Source organism: Erithacus rubecula, assembly GCF_903797595.1.
Source record: "Erithacus rubecula genome assembly, chromosome: 1".
Taxonomy (NCBI): Eukaryota; Metazoa; Chordata; class Aves; order Passeriformes; family Muscicapidae; genus Erithacus; species Erithacus rubecula.
The window spans coordinates 23,193,954-23,210,528 of NC_136658.1; the positions used below are offsets into that span (position 1 = coordinate 23,193,954).

The 16,575-nt window shown below is 44.6% G+C and overlaps 1 protein-coding gene across 1 annotated transcript; it reads right to left on the minus strand.

Annotated features, from left to right (window-relative positions):
* Nucleotides 1-167: 167 nt before the first annotated feature.
* Nucleotides 168-16,569, minus strand: LOC306801945 (uncharacterized protein). The gene is made up of 20 exons (XM_079305517.1): nt 16,367-16,569; nt 16,228-16,284; nt 14,668-14,705; nt 13,286-13,426; nt 12,264-12,326; nt 10,657-10,777; nt 10,174-10,266; nt 9,004-9,164; nt 7,896-7,981; nt 7,601-7,684; nt 6,742-6,804; nt 6,524-6,601; nt 6,342-6,430; nt 5,596-5,632; nt 4,257-4,405; nt 3,977-4,039; nt 3,596-3,671; nt 3,137-3,221; nt 2,905-2,992; nt 168-2,383 (listed from the first exon to the last, which is right to left on the minus strand). The coding sequence occupies exons 1-20, from the start codon at nt 16,520-16,522 to the stop codon at nt 2,273-2,275; spliced, it is 1,839 nt and encodes a 612-aa protein (XP_079161643.1). The 5' UTR covers nt 16,523-16,569; the 3' UTR covers nt 168-2,272.
* Nucleotides 16,570-16,575: the final 6 nt, after the last annotated feature.

Consider the following 16,575-nt stretch of genomic DNA (forward strand, 5'->3'; position numbering starts at 1 on the left):
TGTATATACCATATACCTATACCCATACATATATCTATGTGAAGCAACAGGATTGTGTGTGTGGTCACTGTGTTTGCTTTGCTCACAGAACTGCTGGTAATCAGGAATTGGTCTGCTGTAGAATCTGGATAAACTAACAGCTGGGGGAAAAAGAAAACATGGGAACCTTTCAGCAGAATGAGTGAAGTTTATTTTAGTGATTTCAGTACTAGGAAAGTCTTGCCCTGGCATTGTGCATTGCTGAGATATGTTTAGGTAAAAGGAGGAAGCAGTGTGTGAAAAGGCAGGCTTAGTTACTGATAGTCAGTAAAAACTCACTTCTTTCTTCTTCCCACTGTTAGGAGGATGCAGGTTTTTTTAAAAAATCTGTTTACTTTAGCCTCTCTCGTCCTAGTAACCTGAGTTCTCCTCACCATTCTCACCCAATTAACTGAATATTGAAATTAGAATTTTAGGGTAGCGTAGCATTTAGGAAGGGATTTGAAATAAGTAGCTTTATCTATTTCCTTCAATCAGTAATGTTCCTAGCTGAAGTTTATTCTTGTGAAACACCAACTCCCTGAATTGCTAAGCAATACATTTCAGCAGTTTCATTGTAATTTACGCTGGCAGTGTTAAAAACTTATCATCAGTAATACAGGAAATACTTTGCTTTGAGACTGTTCTTCCTAAAGCTGAGCTATACTAGACTGCAGTGAAAAAACAGTTGTGGCAGTATCCCATAGAGGAATTCAAGATAAAAGGTACAATTAACCATGCATGCTGGTGAAGTTGATAGTAGGAGTTGATGTTTTAACTTGTGTAATTAAGCAGGGGACAGCAACGCAATGTTCTTGCATTCAGGTGCCATCTGACAACTTCAGCCTTAACAAAGTGCTAGCTCTGGTTAAGGAATATGTAGGTATGGGGAAAAAAATCCCAAAACTGTACTGAGAAACTGCAACTACTTTCTGTTTCTTCTTTCCTTCCAAGCTCTGTAAGAATACAGTGATCTCTGCTCTCTGTAGAACAGTTCTTTAGCAGCCTGATCACAAGTCCAGGATGCCTGGTAAGGTAGGCAACAGAAGACACCTCTGAGCATTCACCCCAGTATGAACACAAATGCTTAGGTTTAGTTACTCCTAAGCCTTTCCTTTCACATGGCCCTAATACTGCAGGCAGGACAAAGGTACTAGGGAATTTACAGTCTGGAGCCTTTCAATAAAACAACACGGTGGCTTACAGCCATGTCATACTTTATGACCTTGATTACTTTAGGAAGTAAGAAGCCAACCTTATCTTTAAAATATCTAGAGCAGGCTTTTTGCTGCATATGGCTTTCTGCAACACCCTTCTTGCATTCAACTTCAATTTTTGCAGTAGTTCAGTGGCATTTCTTGCAAATTCTGTTTCCTACAAGTTCCACCTGAGCTGGCTCAGCACCTCTTGAACAGTTTTTTATAGCATCCAGTGGTTTCTTCCATTTAAAAGTAGGCTTATATATAAGCAACCAGCAGGAGACAAGAGGCTCTCCAAGGCTTAGCTTGGGAAATGGAGACGTGCAAAAGAAAACCAGAACACTGCACCAGGACTTTGGGGTGGAGTCAAGGATGGTTCATGGTGTGGCTTTTCCTCCCCTTGCATGCCAGGCTGAAGGGCGGCAGGACTCAGGCAGTGGGCATGCTGAGACACATGCAGCCGTTGGGCAGACCTTGCATTGTTGGCAGCAACACCTCCTTAGCTACAGGCTTTATGGTTTGCTCCCAGTGCCTGAGTACAGGGCCAAAACAAACACTGCCTAAATGCAGCTTGGTTAAGATCATCCTCATTCTGAGGGTGCTAGGCAGAGTTAGCTGCCTTTCCCCTTCAGAAACAGTACCTCTGTTCTGTCCTGGAGGAGGATGTTCATCAAAAAGTTAACGTTGTACCTTGCCATGTAACAGTAATATGAACTGCCTGCATGCAGTCCTGTAGATGCAATTGCCTTCCATGCATACACAGGACCCCTACATGGGAAGAAATTGTGGAAGATAGTTGCAGCTTTCCCTGTTGGCAAAAATCCAGCTAGCACAGTTAGTCTCCCTAGAATAAACTGGACCATCCACCAAGCAGGGAGCAGAAATTCTGTCTGCTCAGCCTCAGTAACTGATTAGATCAGTGCTTTGTCCCCATTCCTCAGATGGGCCTGCTACCAAGCCTTATTCTAATGATCACTGAAAACAAGTTCACTCTAATACTTTGTCAGGTCAGGCTAGGAAAAAAAACAGGCTCGTTCCCCATCTTGGTTGCTCCATTATGCGAGGATGTCATAATAAATTGATGGTTTTTTGGTCTGGTGACGGAACTGCTCCAGCTTTAGGCCAATCCTCAGAAGAACAGCTTCATCCCACCATTTTGCCATGACCTGGGAGAAGATGAGAGGCAGAAGGAGAAGGATTAATGAAAAAAAGTAGTGCAGACAGATGCTCTTGAAAGCCTTGGGAACAATTTTCCTCCCCTCAACATCCTCAAAAGATGTTTTCTGCTTTTACCCCAGTAAGTGTGGCATCACTGTACTTGGGATAAAAGCAGCTGTGTGACTTTCAATTGCAAGACATAAATCTTTGTTTTACATGAGACCTGTTTCAAGGGGTAAGGATTTAAAGAAGTTACAGAAATGAGAAATAAGAGAGGAAAGGGTAGTGACCAGTATTGAGTATTAATGCAAGTAGATAGGGAGACACAGAAATCTTTCTCAAAGATACCCAAAGAGACCTCTGCCATTTAGGAGTGAGGTAAATCACCTTCAAATTAAAGCTTTTATTTCCACTACCTGATGGCTCCTCAAGTGAGCTGTGTGGAACAGCAGGGACCTGGTTGTGATGCTTCAGGACAAATCCAGGTGGGAATTTTGTGTCCCAGCATGCACAAAGAGCATATACTCACCTGGAGGCTAATCGGAAGCCCAGCAGTAGAATATCCAATGGGCACCACAAGGCCTGGAATCCCAGTAAAGTTACCAAGCTGCATGAACCTAGAATGAAAAAGCTGTCATCAGTATTCCTGGGGACAGAATTAAATTCATCCTTTTTTCAGTAGAGGCAACCTTACAGTCTGAAGTTCTTTCCCAGCTGTTCTCAAACTTTTGTTTCTGTAGTGCAAGTAGCACTTTGCTTACCTCATGGACCGGACTGTGAAGGACATATCACTGCTTCCAGTCAAGAGGTCAGATTCATAAATTCTTGGAGCAGTGCAAGGAACAGCTGTGGAGGAATCACAAAGTGACTGAACTTGAAAAGGACTTCAGGAAGTCATCTTGTCTAATCTTTGGCTCAGAAATGGTCAGCTAGTGCAGGGTGCCTGAGATTATGTCCAAATAGTTTTTGAATATTCCCAGGGATGAAGAATCCCACAGGGTCTCTGGGCAACCTGATGTAGTACCATGGATACAACCAGTAAGTCTAGAAATACACAGCAGTCTTTCTAATCAGGCTACATTCTCTTCTAAGGTGCAAGGTACAGCAAAGTGCACAAAAGTCATACTCTTAAAACTGAGGAGGGAAAGTGCCTTTTAACTGTTCTTAAAAGGCACCACACAGCTGTTGAGAAGTGGCTCTTTAGCCAAGAGTGCCAATACCTGGTGTAAGGATACAGTTCACAGTGCTGAAGATGTCTTGCAAAAATCTCATGCTCCGAGTTCTCTGTCGATTTGCCTGCAAGCAGAGAGAATACCGTCTGATGGACCCTTTTGGCTCACAAAATTCATGTTTGATGTTGGTAGACTCTGCCCATCAGCATCTCTGCCTTTGCAAAAGTTACCATTCCCACAATTTGGAATCCAGGTGCAGGACAGATGGCATGTCCTCTGTGGTGACCTACCATCTAGCATGCTCTCACAGCAGAGAACAGCTGGGTGACATCTTCCCATGGGTATGGGGAGGCTAAGAGAAGCCCCTATCCCACCTTTACAGTTCCACCAAGTGCCTCCCTTCAGCCTTCACCACAGTATGTTCCTTACCTTAATATAATCCAGAGCTGTGAACTGGGAAGCCAAGGCCAGGCTAGCACGAGTTTCCAAATTCTGAAATAAAAAAAACTGATCAAGGCTCTGCTTGCAGGAAACTGAACTGTGCCAGCCCAGGAGCTCTCTTTCAGGTCTGCTCTTCTGTACCAGTAGTCATCCAATAGATCATTTGTCATAGAAACAGCAGGAGGACCTCATGTTTTGCACTGACATGACATTTGTTCTGTATCAGCCAGAACAACTACCTACACTGCTCCAAGCTGCTGGTACTTACCATTTCATGGAAATGTTTATTGAAGTCAGGTTGCAGGAAGTCCCTCATCTCACTGAGAATGCAGATCACATGTGCCACTCGTGCTTCCTCCATCTCTGGAAGAGAGACTTCAACCACACTGGCTCCCAAACTCTGCAGGTGCTTCACCGCTGTGTACAAAACAGGTAAAGCATATACAGCATTCCTGAATTCACCAGACTTCACAGAAAGGCTGTATATCTCCAACCCCTGCAGAGAGACCCCATAAGCCATTGCAGGCAAGCATCTTCAGTGCGTGGCATGCATGACTGCAGCTGCTTCCTCTAGGGAAATGTTTTCAACTTAACTACATCTCAGTATTCCAACAGGGCAGGAGATTGCAGACAGGTCCCTAACTTACCTGCTGTATTTCAGGCAAATTCACCTCACCCCTCTAGCCTCTCAGTTAAGCCAAAGAGTAAAAGGACAAACAATGTTTACCTGAGCACTTCAAAGTATTCTAGCAGCATAAAGTGATTATTTAGCATCAAGAAATTCCCATTCAAAGCCTCTTCTGAACCATAATTGTAAAGGAACCAGGGAATACTAAAGAGACCAGGTAAATAATACAGGGCCACTAAATCCTGATGTACTTTAACAAGGCTGAACACCAAGACTTCAGGAAAAGTCAGTCTTCTGTAGTCTAAAAAGAATCTTCTTTCTGTGATCCCAACTTCTTCATAAACACCCAAGCTTACCTGTGGTCCATCTCTCCTAAGAAAACTCTATAAATGTAGAAATGTGTCTGTGGAAATCAGGAGAGTGAAGAAAATCCAGGCAAAGCATGAATACTGTGAACTATCTCAGCTCAAGGCATTGTTGAGGGTTTCTCTCCCGCCCCCAAGTATGCACCAGGGTCAATTTTGCTTAGTCTAAACTCTGACAAAGGCACCCTAAAGGTACCACTTGGCTGATTTCAAGGAAATACTAGACAACTAGATATATCATGAAGACCTAGCACTGTATTAATACTGAGCATTATGTTATTAAACAAGGCCTTCTCTTAAAAGTCTTTTACATTAAAGCTTGCAGAGTAAGTATTACCATGCATGGATCTGTCTTTATACACACAGAGGCTGAGTACACTGGACTCCATCCCTCCATTGTAATTCAACAAGCCTACAACTGCTGAGCTTTTTAACCCTCAGTGGTTAGGGGGTTTCCCTAATACAAAGTTACTTCTGTTTATCCAGCCACACCCCTTCAAGCAACTGCCTTTAAGGACTTCAGGTAAGAGCTATTTAATGCATACATAAGAGGAGCACCAAGTGACAGCATAACATCAAGCACAATAAGAGACTTACAGACTTTCCCTCTTTACCTTTCTCACAGACTGACAGGACTTCAGCATCACATGCCTAAAGAATAAGAGGAAAGAACTTTAGTAACTTTATTAACTGCTTTTCTTCTTTTGGTAAGCATACTCACCAGGACTTCAGTCCTCATGGTGCTTTCCTTTTTCCTGTCCCTGACAGCAGTGAAACACAGTCCTACAAGACTTAGGTCACATGCTGCAAGACAACAGCTTGCAGGTCACACCCCTAATGAAAAGGAAAGGTCACCTTTTCCAGAGCAGAGAATATTCCTCATCTGCACTGTGCCAGAGGCAGTAGGAGTCTTTTTTGTACCTCTGGGAAGGAATCCTGATCACATTTCTGGGGCTGCATTACAATTTTCAAGCAGTACTATCTTGCAAGCCCAATTTCTACATTGGAATAACAAAATAACACTCAGCAGCTACAGCACTGTCACCAAATGGATACACTCTCTTTCCTCATTTGATTTTAAACTAACTGCCTTTTGTTATTAGTTCAGAAGCATTGCTTTCCATAGAATAAGCAGCAGTCATTGGCTTTCCTCATGCCTCCAAAAGACTCTCACTCAAAAGGCTGCCTTAGGAAAAAATGTCTCCATGTTGATGTTTTCACACAGGCTGGTATTATCTTCCAACTAAAGGACTAAATATGAGAAGCTCTAATGATGACAGGCTAGAGAACAATGAATGCACTGAGCTCCTTTAAAATCTTATTTTGCAAAGCAGCAGAAAGATAGAGATAAACCAGGCACCTTAAAAAATGTCCAGTCCACTCCCAGTTTTAAGCCTTTCAGGTCAGGAGCACACATCCCAGACAGGGTTGCTTTGGGCTGTTTTAGTCCTGCAGGGAACAAAGAACAGTTCCTCCTTTTGTTCTAGGATGCCTCTAGGAAGGGAGAGCATCTGGTTTCAGGGAGGGAGCAGGCTCACCTACCATATGGGTAGAGCAGATCTGGCTCAGCAAGAATACTGTAAACAATGGCTGCATCTGCCACTGATGTACAGATAGGGCCTGTAAAAGAGACCAATTACAAAAAAAGTGGCAAGAGGTAGATAGTACCTTCCTCCCCTGGTCTTTTCTAGGCAGAGATTGCCTCTCCTGTGAGAGCAGCACACAGCAAGGTCCCTGAAGTAGAGTAGAAGTCCTCTTACCTACACTAACTGTGGAATAGGAAAGTGGCAAGCTTCCATGACAACTGATGCGCCCAAATGTACCTGGAGAACAAGAAATAGGACTTAGGTGGGTATCATGAATCACTAGGAAGAGCCACCTAAATGGATCTGGTACACCCAGGATAAACAACAAACCCCTGCCAGTGACTCTTATGTCTGCTGTTTCAGAGCCCAGTCTCTTATCCTTCAGTACCCTGTTCTGCTGAATCCAATCTGTCTCATCAGTGAGACATGTGAATAGTGAAATGGGTTTCCCCCCATAGGAATTATTTAGTTGAAGGGAAATAAGTGCAAGGACATTTTGGAATAGTTGTATTTAAATATGCAGAAGCAGCATTTTTGGTGTGGAGGATGGAGGGGCAGGAGCAGGATTATCAACAGCAGGAGACAGCACCCCATGGGAGGTCTCACCCACTTCACTGGTGAGACTTCATGCCTAAAACCAGCTGTGTTCTGGAAGTACTCATATCACCTTTCTGACCAGTTGCATTTTGTCATCATCATCATCATCCTCAGATGAATCAAGATTAGTCGAGTTGACCACGTGTGAAGGATGGAAAGAGAGTAGTGGCTGAGTATTTGTTCTTGGATGAAAGGCAGAAAGGAAAAACAGCAGGCTTATTTTGTTTAGTATTTGATGTAAGTAAGTTAGGTTTTTTGAACATCTGTTCAACAGAAAGTAGAGAATACTTTCATGCTGCCAGTCTAGCCCTCATGACTCTCAGGGTGTTATATTTCAGAGTTTCTCTGGTCAAATTTTAGTTTACAGGAGTAACTGTCTGACTTGTTTGTGGCATTCTATCTGGAACAGCAACAAGACATGATTAATGAGCTCTACCTTTCAGCCCCACCACACCACAGAATGAAGCAGGAATCCTCACAGAACCTCCTCCATCTGTGCCAATAGCCACAGGGCAGAGACCTACAAAAAACCCACACATTGGCTTGTGATCAGACACATCATGTTGCCCTGTCCATTCTACCAGTAGTTGTATCCAAGACAGCACAGAGAGCTCTCTATTTAGCTAGAGGTTCCCTTCAGCTACTAAACCCAAACCCCGCATAAAAACTAAATGCCTGAGGTACTCTGGTTCAGGACCTTCCTCCCACCAACTCCATTTAGGACCACCTACCTGCTGCTACAGCTGCTGCTGATCCGCTGGAGCTCCCACCTGTGAAGTGGTTAGGATTGTAGGGATTCCTAGGGATCCTGTGGTACCTGAAGCAGACAAAGACTGTTTAACCTTTTCTTAGGAGGACTGTGTGCACTAGAGGGTAGGAAAAGATCTGGAAACACAGCTCAGGGATTCTGACCTCTTGGTAAGGAGATGAGCCATTTAATCTCAAAAAGTGCCATGTCCCTAGAAAACACGATGCAAAAAAGACTTGGCCTCAGAGTCCAATCTCCTGTGAGCATAAGCTGCCCATCCAAAAGAGGCCCAAAGTAAGAGAAATGATGCCACTTCAGCTCTTCTGTTGGCAATGGCACCATGCCATTACTGTTGCCACAGTGAATGATGCAATTCCAAAAGGTGGAGTAATTAGTGGCCAACAATCCTTACAGACAAGCAACTCACTTCTGCCCTTTATTCGCAAGGAGCAGCTCCCCACACCTCCAGCCTGACCACAGCCCCAGCCAGCATAGCCCTGCCAAGCCACTGGGTATCCAGCTGCCCTCCCACAGTGAGGAAATGCTGGAAATGCTGGCACACTGCTGCAGCCGAGGGGGAGCCCTAGTTCCACCCTGGTGCACATGCACCAAGTGTGGCTCTACACAAGGCTTAAAAAGGCCATGAGCACCACTGCTCTGGAACTGAGTTCTCAGCTTGGCTACAGCTGGAAAATTCACCATAGTAAAGCAAATTCAGTGAACCTGTTTTATCTAGGAAGTAAAAGTACTATGTTCTGAGACGATTGTACCTTTCCTTATTGTTCTAGGCCTTCAGCCATCACTAAGGTTGAACATTACATGACTATTTGTTTTCTGTCACAGCTTTTGTCTACCACTCATCCTTATAAACATTCACACCTCCAGACCTGTAAGGCCTGACAAACACTTGGAGCCTTCTCCTTCCTTCAGTTTCAGGAGCCTTCATGCTTCCACAGCTACTCTAACCCTCAAATCTACAGTACTAGGTTTTCATACCCCCAGGGTTCTGTCATGCTTCTCCTTATTTTTTGTACCCTGGACAATCATAGGTATTCCTAGACTGGGAGAAAAGAGAGGAAAGGGATTTTTACCTATTAGGGTTGCATCCAGTTGTTCCAGTCCCTAGTTCATGCATATTTGAGACCCCAATAATGATAGCCCCAGCCTCCCGTAGCTTCTTGGCCACAGTAGCATCTTCTGCTTCTGGCTGTGTCCCAAGATACACTGTTCCCACTCGGTGATAGTAAGGTACCTTAGCAAGAGAACACATAATTTTTTATTCTAAAGCCCTGACAAAGGAGCACATGCACACTTCAACATCACAACAGATCCCAAACATTAGGATCCATGGAGGTAATCAATGGCTAGGGAGCACCATTCTTCAATGTGTCCTGTGTTGGCCTCTGTCAGGAGGGACACTTAACCATTCAATATTTGGTCCTTCTCCCATGCAGAGAAGTCCTTTTCATACCATGATACAAGAAAGCAGAAACATGTAGATGGCCAAAGCCTGCCTCCCTGCAGCAATGCAATTGCTATGGCCAGAGGTTTAAGATCACATTGGCCCCACAGCATACAGCTCTGTGTTCTTTCTTTCTATGGACAGAGCTACATTTCAGATCTGCAGGCTTTGAAGCCTGGCATCAAGATTAGTTGAATGCCAAAATAACAGATGGACTTATTTTCAGGGTATGCTAAGTACTTTTTACTTCGAGGCATCAACAGAAGAATCTGTACATAAACAGGACTCCCACCATAGGGGTAGGTCTCTGCAGAGCCTACAACAGGCTGATGGCACTGCCAGAAGCATTTACTGTTAGCTGTTGTTAGCCCACAGATAAAAATCTTTGTCAGTAGGGATTTTCAAAGTAACTTGTGTATTTCTGGCACGTGTACTTTAAGGTAAGGAGAGAGGGATGCTTTGCCAGTGGACCAGAGTCAGTGCCTGAGAAATACAGTTACACCCACTGTACAGATGCATTTATACATTCTTATTTCATCATAAGAGACTGTTGCCCACACCCACCCTCTACTCCGTGTGGATTAAAGAGATCAAGACATAGAACATGTCTTCTGTATGTAAGATCTGTCTTCACCTTGCAAAACTTGTTAATCCTACTCACTACAAACTCACATACAGCCCCTAATTGCAAACATATTCTCAGGCTGCTGCTGAGAAGTTGGTCTTAAAACCTTGTCACAGTGTGTTGTCCAGGTTAACCCCCTGTAGCAGGAATTGGCAGCTAGACAAGGAAACTCACCACTTTGAACTCTTCTTTCAGGCACACTGGGATGCCATCCAGACAAGACAGGGTACACTTATTCCTGTAACGAATAGTGGAGGCCTCAGCCATCTGCACAGAGAAAAAAAAAAAGCATAAAGCATATGTTATATATATTTAGCTGAGCTGAAGGTCATCACCAGTATTGGAATGGATATAAAAAATGGCTTTCTTGGCCAGTCTATTTTTCTTTTTCCACCATATGCTGGTAGGAAACTACAACTTGGAACCATCTACACTAATAAATGCCACATAAGAACAGAAGTCCTATTATAAACAGTCATCCAACAGATTACTTTAATGCTAGCTCTCTTTGCAGGAAGAAAGCAAAACTTCTTTATAGTCCTCTAAACACAGAGGAAGGAAAAATGTACTTATTTTTCTATGCATATTGGCCCTTCTAATGGATGCTACCGCCCTTGAGGTGGCAGAGGCCCCTTTCCTACCAGAGGAAGACATTACCAGCATTATTTGCTCCTGGTCCCATTGCACTATGGCTCTGAGTGGTGGCGTGGATTTGTCGCAGTCCTCCAACATGGCAATGATGTTCTTGGCTACTTGGGATGGTGTCACCTTCCCACTCCTACAGGACAGAAGTTGGGAGTTTGTTACAAGACCTCCCCTCACTACATCTACTTACAGGGTTTGTCTCCCACACAGCAAGATGGCAGCTGTCACAGCTTTAAGCATGAATTAGGTAAGAATCTCTGTGTGGTGATGATCTGAACACTGTTGACACCATCAAGACAGGAGATGCTTTCCTTAAGGGGATAATTTGCCTACAGAGAATGCTCCTTAGAGGAGAAAAAGCTAGGAGAGTTGCCCAAATACTCCTGAACCATCAGACAGACAAACAGGGACAAACAGCTGAAAGCTACACTGTGAGTCCACAAGCTCCAGAAAGCTTGGAAGCTATAGAACTCCCAGTATAATGAGCTAAGACCAAGAGATCAGACCCCTTTATGCAGGCCTCCTATTACAGAAAAGGAGCTCTCTGCAGTACTGTCATCCAGAGATGATGTGGAAAGGTCTAGTGTTCCTTTGGAATCCAGTGGAAAGATGGATAACTTGCTGTTCAAAATCTCAGGTTTTTTATCTAGGTAGGAAAGGCTTGGCTCCTCCTCCTGGCTGAAGCATCGCCCAATGCGATGATATAATTTTATCAGTCATACAGTGGGATTTAATGGGCCATCAGCAGAGGATGGGTGGAAAAGACAAAGATGGCCCGTTAGAAAATAGTATGTGCCATGGAGATCAGGAAATCACTACCCCACCAGGCTTCAACAGATGGTGATAGAATACACATTTCTGGCCACATCAGCCCAACACAACTGTCATAACCTACCTTTAATAAACCTTCCCTTACTCCTGCCAAAGGCTGTGTTATACCACAAATACACCATCTCTGGCTCACACAAAAGCCTTGTGGCCAAGATGCACCTGTAACACAGACTGTAGTGTCAGCCCTTTGCTCCAATGCCACAGTCTGCAGGCAGAGGTGGCCTTTGAGGAACAAGTTCTACGAGTGCAAGAATATTTATCCAAGGGCTCCACATCTGGCACATGTCCCAGAAGCAACTAGGACTACCAGGTAGCCAACAGCTCATGGAACCCCAAAGTCAGGGGGTTGTTTTCAGCTCTTTCCAGGTAGGACACATTTACTAGGTGAAAGCAGGTGTCATGCTCAGAGAAGCACAAGGAGCTGGGGAACCAGGGGATTCATCAGAGACCCACAGTATTCACAACTTGCATAATCCAGATCACCCTTCAGCTACTTCTCACTCACATTTGAGCAAACAAGATATGTAGAAATCTCTCTCAGACAAGGCTGACAATAAGCCAAAGAAAATGGCATTTAAATATCCTTGTAGGTCTTGTAAAGTTGTGCCAGCCCTCCCAGCTGACTTTCCTTTGTTATTCTACTAAAGGGTAAGAGAAGCATGAAGTGATGATAAACAATGGCACCTCAAGGACAATGCTAACAGATGCCTGAGAGCCTGTGGAACAGTGGCAGACCACAGCAGAGGAACATACGGGACAGGTTGTTTCCAGATCACTACTTCACCTACCGGTAGCATTCCAGATAGTCTTTGATCCCTTTGAAGCTAAACCCATTCCAAGCAGAATCAGACCTGCAAAAGAAAGGATTAAAAGGGGCAACTGTGAGCCACCAAAGCCAGGTTTGTTTAGGCCTATAGACTTCAGCATCACTGTCCAATGCAGACTTGGGCATCACTCACAGCAAATCATGTAGATTGCCAGCCCCTGCATTGCAGCTCACACTCTGTCAGACTCCTTGCACAGAAGCCAGGCAACAGGTACACTATGGATGCCACAGAAATAAGGGATCGGTTTTGCCTCTATGTTCTAGTTTCTTCATAATCTTACTGAAATAGACAGTCATTAAACTGCAGAAAATGTATTCCAGATTTACATTTGCTGTTCACCACTGCAACATTATAGCCTAGCTGGAATATACTTGTGAACCTACTCTGTCAAAAGTTCAATCCAGAGACAGCCAGCAACACATCTAGGTGTGTAGTGCAGGAATGGGAAAAGGCACCATGCAGCACACACAAGGATACACACAAGCAAACTGCTTCAACACCAAGTTAATGGCTCTAGCACAGAAGCAGACGACCATTTCTTGTCATTAACAAGGCTAATTTCTAGTGCATCATATTTTTTAAAACCTGTGTTCCTTCTCTCCTCCAAGTAAACCTGGGGTTCTCTTTGAGATTCCCTGCAGGCTAGAAACTGCACTCCTGTAAAGTCATTTAGAGGAATCTATTTACTGACTAGCCAAACACTAAGTGCACCTGCTCTAATAGTGCAACCCTGGTAAGGGAAGAATTTGGTCTCTCCCCAGTAGGCAGACTCCCTTAAGCTTTTCCCTTTCAAATTGCTTGTAATTACTGGTGATTTATAAGTTAGAAAAGGCAAGATGACTGATAGCACTATTTGTTTTGTGAAGTGGCTGGACAGGGAAACAAGAATTCAATCTAAATTGTTGACAATGACAACTTCCCACTAACGTAACAGTGCCAGCATGTGTGCTCTTCCACTTCTGTCTTACACATTACATACTGACCTTGCATCTGTCAGCTGCTTGATAACATCTGAAGGGCTTTCAGCCTCAGACTTGTTTTCTGTAACCCCCACAGCAACCTCCGGGATAAACGTGGGATTTTCGTGAATGTCAAGGGAACGCATAAGTGAGAAGTTGTTCATTCTGAATAAGAAAGAGTCACTGCTGGAGTTTTCAACCTCAACTATGACTAATTTTTCAGACTGTTCAGAAGGAACCTTACCCAAGAACATTTTGTCTTAGCAGTCTGCTTTCACAGCAGGGACTTTCAACAGTTACATGCTAATCTCTCTGCCATATTTCCTAAAGGCAGCATCAAATCTATCCTGTCTGCTTAATAAAGCCTTCAACCTCCTATCCTTGAGATAAGGCCAGCTGCTGTAAACCTGAGCTGGGAAACAAACTGTAGAAGTTTTTGATTCACTTTAATTAGACCTCCCATACACAGAACAAACAAGACAGGAATTGAGAGGAAAACAAAAGGAGAATGTAGTGTAAACCATACATTCAACCACCAACCCTGTTAAAACAAGCACCTCTTCAGACTTTTCCATGATCTGCTTCACCATAGTTTGTTGGCAATCAAATACAATGGGGATTGTAGCTTAAATCCATAGCTTAGACCACATAAAGCCAGGAAATCAAAACCCTGTCACAAATATCCAGGAATGATCTGCGTTATAACAGCAGTGACACTTGTCTGTGTTTGATTTGCTCAAAAAGCTCACATCCCAAGTCAAATTCAGGGGTGACACAGTTCTCAGTGTCCTGGGATCTACACAGATGACCCTTCAAATAATGAACAAACTACATGAAAAAAGCATGAAGAGGTTCCTGAACCTCTTACCCAAGCATCTCCTAGTGCAATGTATACTTGAAATCAGTTTCTGAACAAAAACACATGTGAGAGAAAGAAGAAAGTCTGACCTAAAATAGAGAACAGAATTAAAAAGAACTTACAAAAACCTCTGAACTTTATATCTGGCATCACTTCTCCACTACTGCTATTCTTTCAACCCTATCAGTATATTTGCACATCCACCAGCTTTGAAATAAAGACTTGTCCTTTAACAAAAGAGCAAAGAGACATAAAAGCAAACAAAGGCCAAAAAGAAAAACTGGCGAACACAACTTCTATCCACCTGCATGAGTGTGAAAAAGGTTAATTTCTTCTCATAGAGACCCACTCAAATGACAGTAGTTAAAAAAATAATTGAGTAAACATCTATGATATAATCTTATTCACTCTCCAAAGAAATAATGCAGCCTTTCTCTTTAAAAAATAAAATTTCAGATAACCTACAAGCAGTGTGAAATGGAAGTACCTTAAATCTAAAAAAGGAAATAAAATAAGCTAGGAGTGGGAGAAAACTCCCCACACTTACCTCATTAAGAACGGCAATAAGCAGATCTGCCCAAAAGCCTAGGAAAAAAATAAGCAAAAATGTTGGTTTGCAGCAACTTTGACCTGAACACCTTCTTTCACTAAATAAGGAATGCTGAATATGATCATGACTGCTGCAGGCTCGGAGCACCCTAGAGAGCAAGCAATGCTATGTGGTACAGAAACAGCACACTCGTATTTTACACCACAAAAAAGGCCTGAAATGTTTTCCCCCCATCTCTCATATTTATATAACTATAGAAAGTGTATTATTCTGATTCTTATGCCTTTATCTTTTCCTGACTCACAGAGAAAGCCTGCACCTGCAACTGCAACACTGTTAAGAAGTATCTATAAAGCTCCCATCTGTTATTTCTTCATGCTTCACAGATTATGCAAACACTGGATAAGGTAAGAACTCATCATTTTATTTACTATTAGGACCTTTCCCATCTCCCAACCAGTCCCCACAGTAAAATGAGTCAGCTTGGTAAAGTGTGAAAAAATTTAGAGACTCTGTGGTAGCAGACAGCTGAAAATACTCTTTCAATACCCTGGCTCCCAGTGTAGCACCATCAGGAGTCCCAAAGAGACCAGCCTTGCTCTGGTCCATCTTAGTATCTCAAAAATGGACTTCAGAAACACGTGAGATGTACAAATACAGTACAAGCGTGAGACAAGGCTCACATTGCTAGTCCCACAAAGAGGCAGGTTACCTCACACATTGCATAAGAATTACAGTACCTTTTTTGAAAACACATAGCTCCTGATCGACATCTAATCTATCACAGCACAACCCCGTAGGAGATTGAGAATCTCACAGCTCCCTTCCAAGGGAGATGTCGAAAGAAGCCCTTCACTATGCACCAGAAGCAGCCACAAAGCAAAACATAACAAAGTACTCAGGTTGTTACATCTTGAAAGAAAGCCACTTCTAAGGTATTCTCATAAATAAACACAGGCTCATCAAGCTGTTTCACTCCAGGCCCAGGCGGATACCAAGCTTTGTAACAGCTGACACAGCTGAAAAGAAACTTCTGTGCCTACCTCGCTCAAAAGGCCAAGCAACAGCAGCAGCAATCAAACTCGGCTGCTTCCAGCAGAAGCTGGTGCGAGGTGGGCAGTGCCCAGGGAATGGAGGCTTTTGTCCCCCCAGCACGCTGACCCCGGAGCGGTCCCACTGCCACAGCGGACCAGCCCGCAGGCTCCCAAACACGCCAGAACCCACCCGAGAGGAGCACCGACGGCACAGCTACCTTCAGCACCTTGCCGGAGTCTCCCTCAAAGGGCTGAGGAACTCAAGCCCTTCCAAGGAAAGCTGCCAGGATTTGTATTTCGAATTTGATGTCAGCTTTGGGCTCTCCACACCCGAAGACACACAGGACATCTTAGCCAGAGGCCGGCGCTTTCAGGGCCCGTCCCACCTAGGAGTCCCGGGGGAACCCGAGAGCTCGCAGAGAGCCACAACCTCCCGCCGAAGCCCCGCTCCCTCCGGACCCCTCGCCCCGTTTCCCCCGCGCAGCATCGGGTTTCACTGCCGCGTCTACCAGCCCGCACTCACCGTGTTGGCCAAATGGACGAAGAGGCTCAGCCCGGCGCCGCACAGCCTCGGAGCCCACTGCGGAGAAAAGGCGAGAAGTGAGGCGAACGCCGGCCCCGCCGCCCCGCGCCCGCCGCCCCCCGCCCGGTCCGGCGCTCACGGTGTCCCGGGGCGGGCCCGGCGGCCCGGCCTGGCGCGGCATTCGGCGGTGCAGCACGGTCGCTGCGTTGCCTGTGTGCCGCCGCACGCAGCACAGGTAGGCGGCGGCGGCCGCGGGCAGCAGCGACAGGACAAGCAGCAGCACCACCGGCGCCATCACGGTGCCCGCTTCCCAGCGAGCCCTCCCGCTGCCGGGGCGGTGCTGCCGCT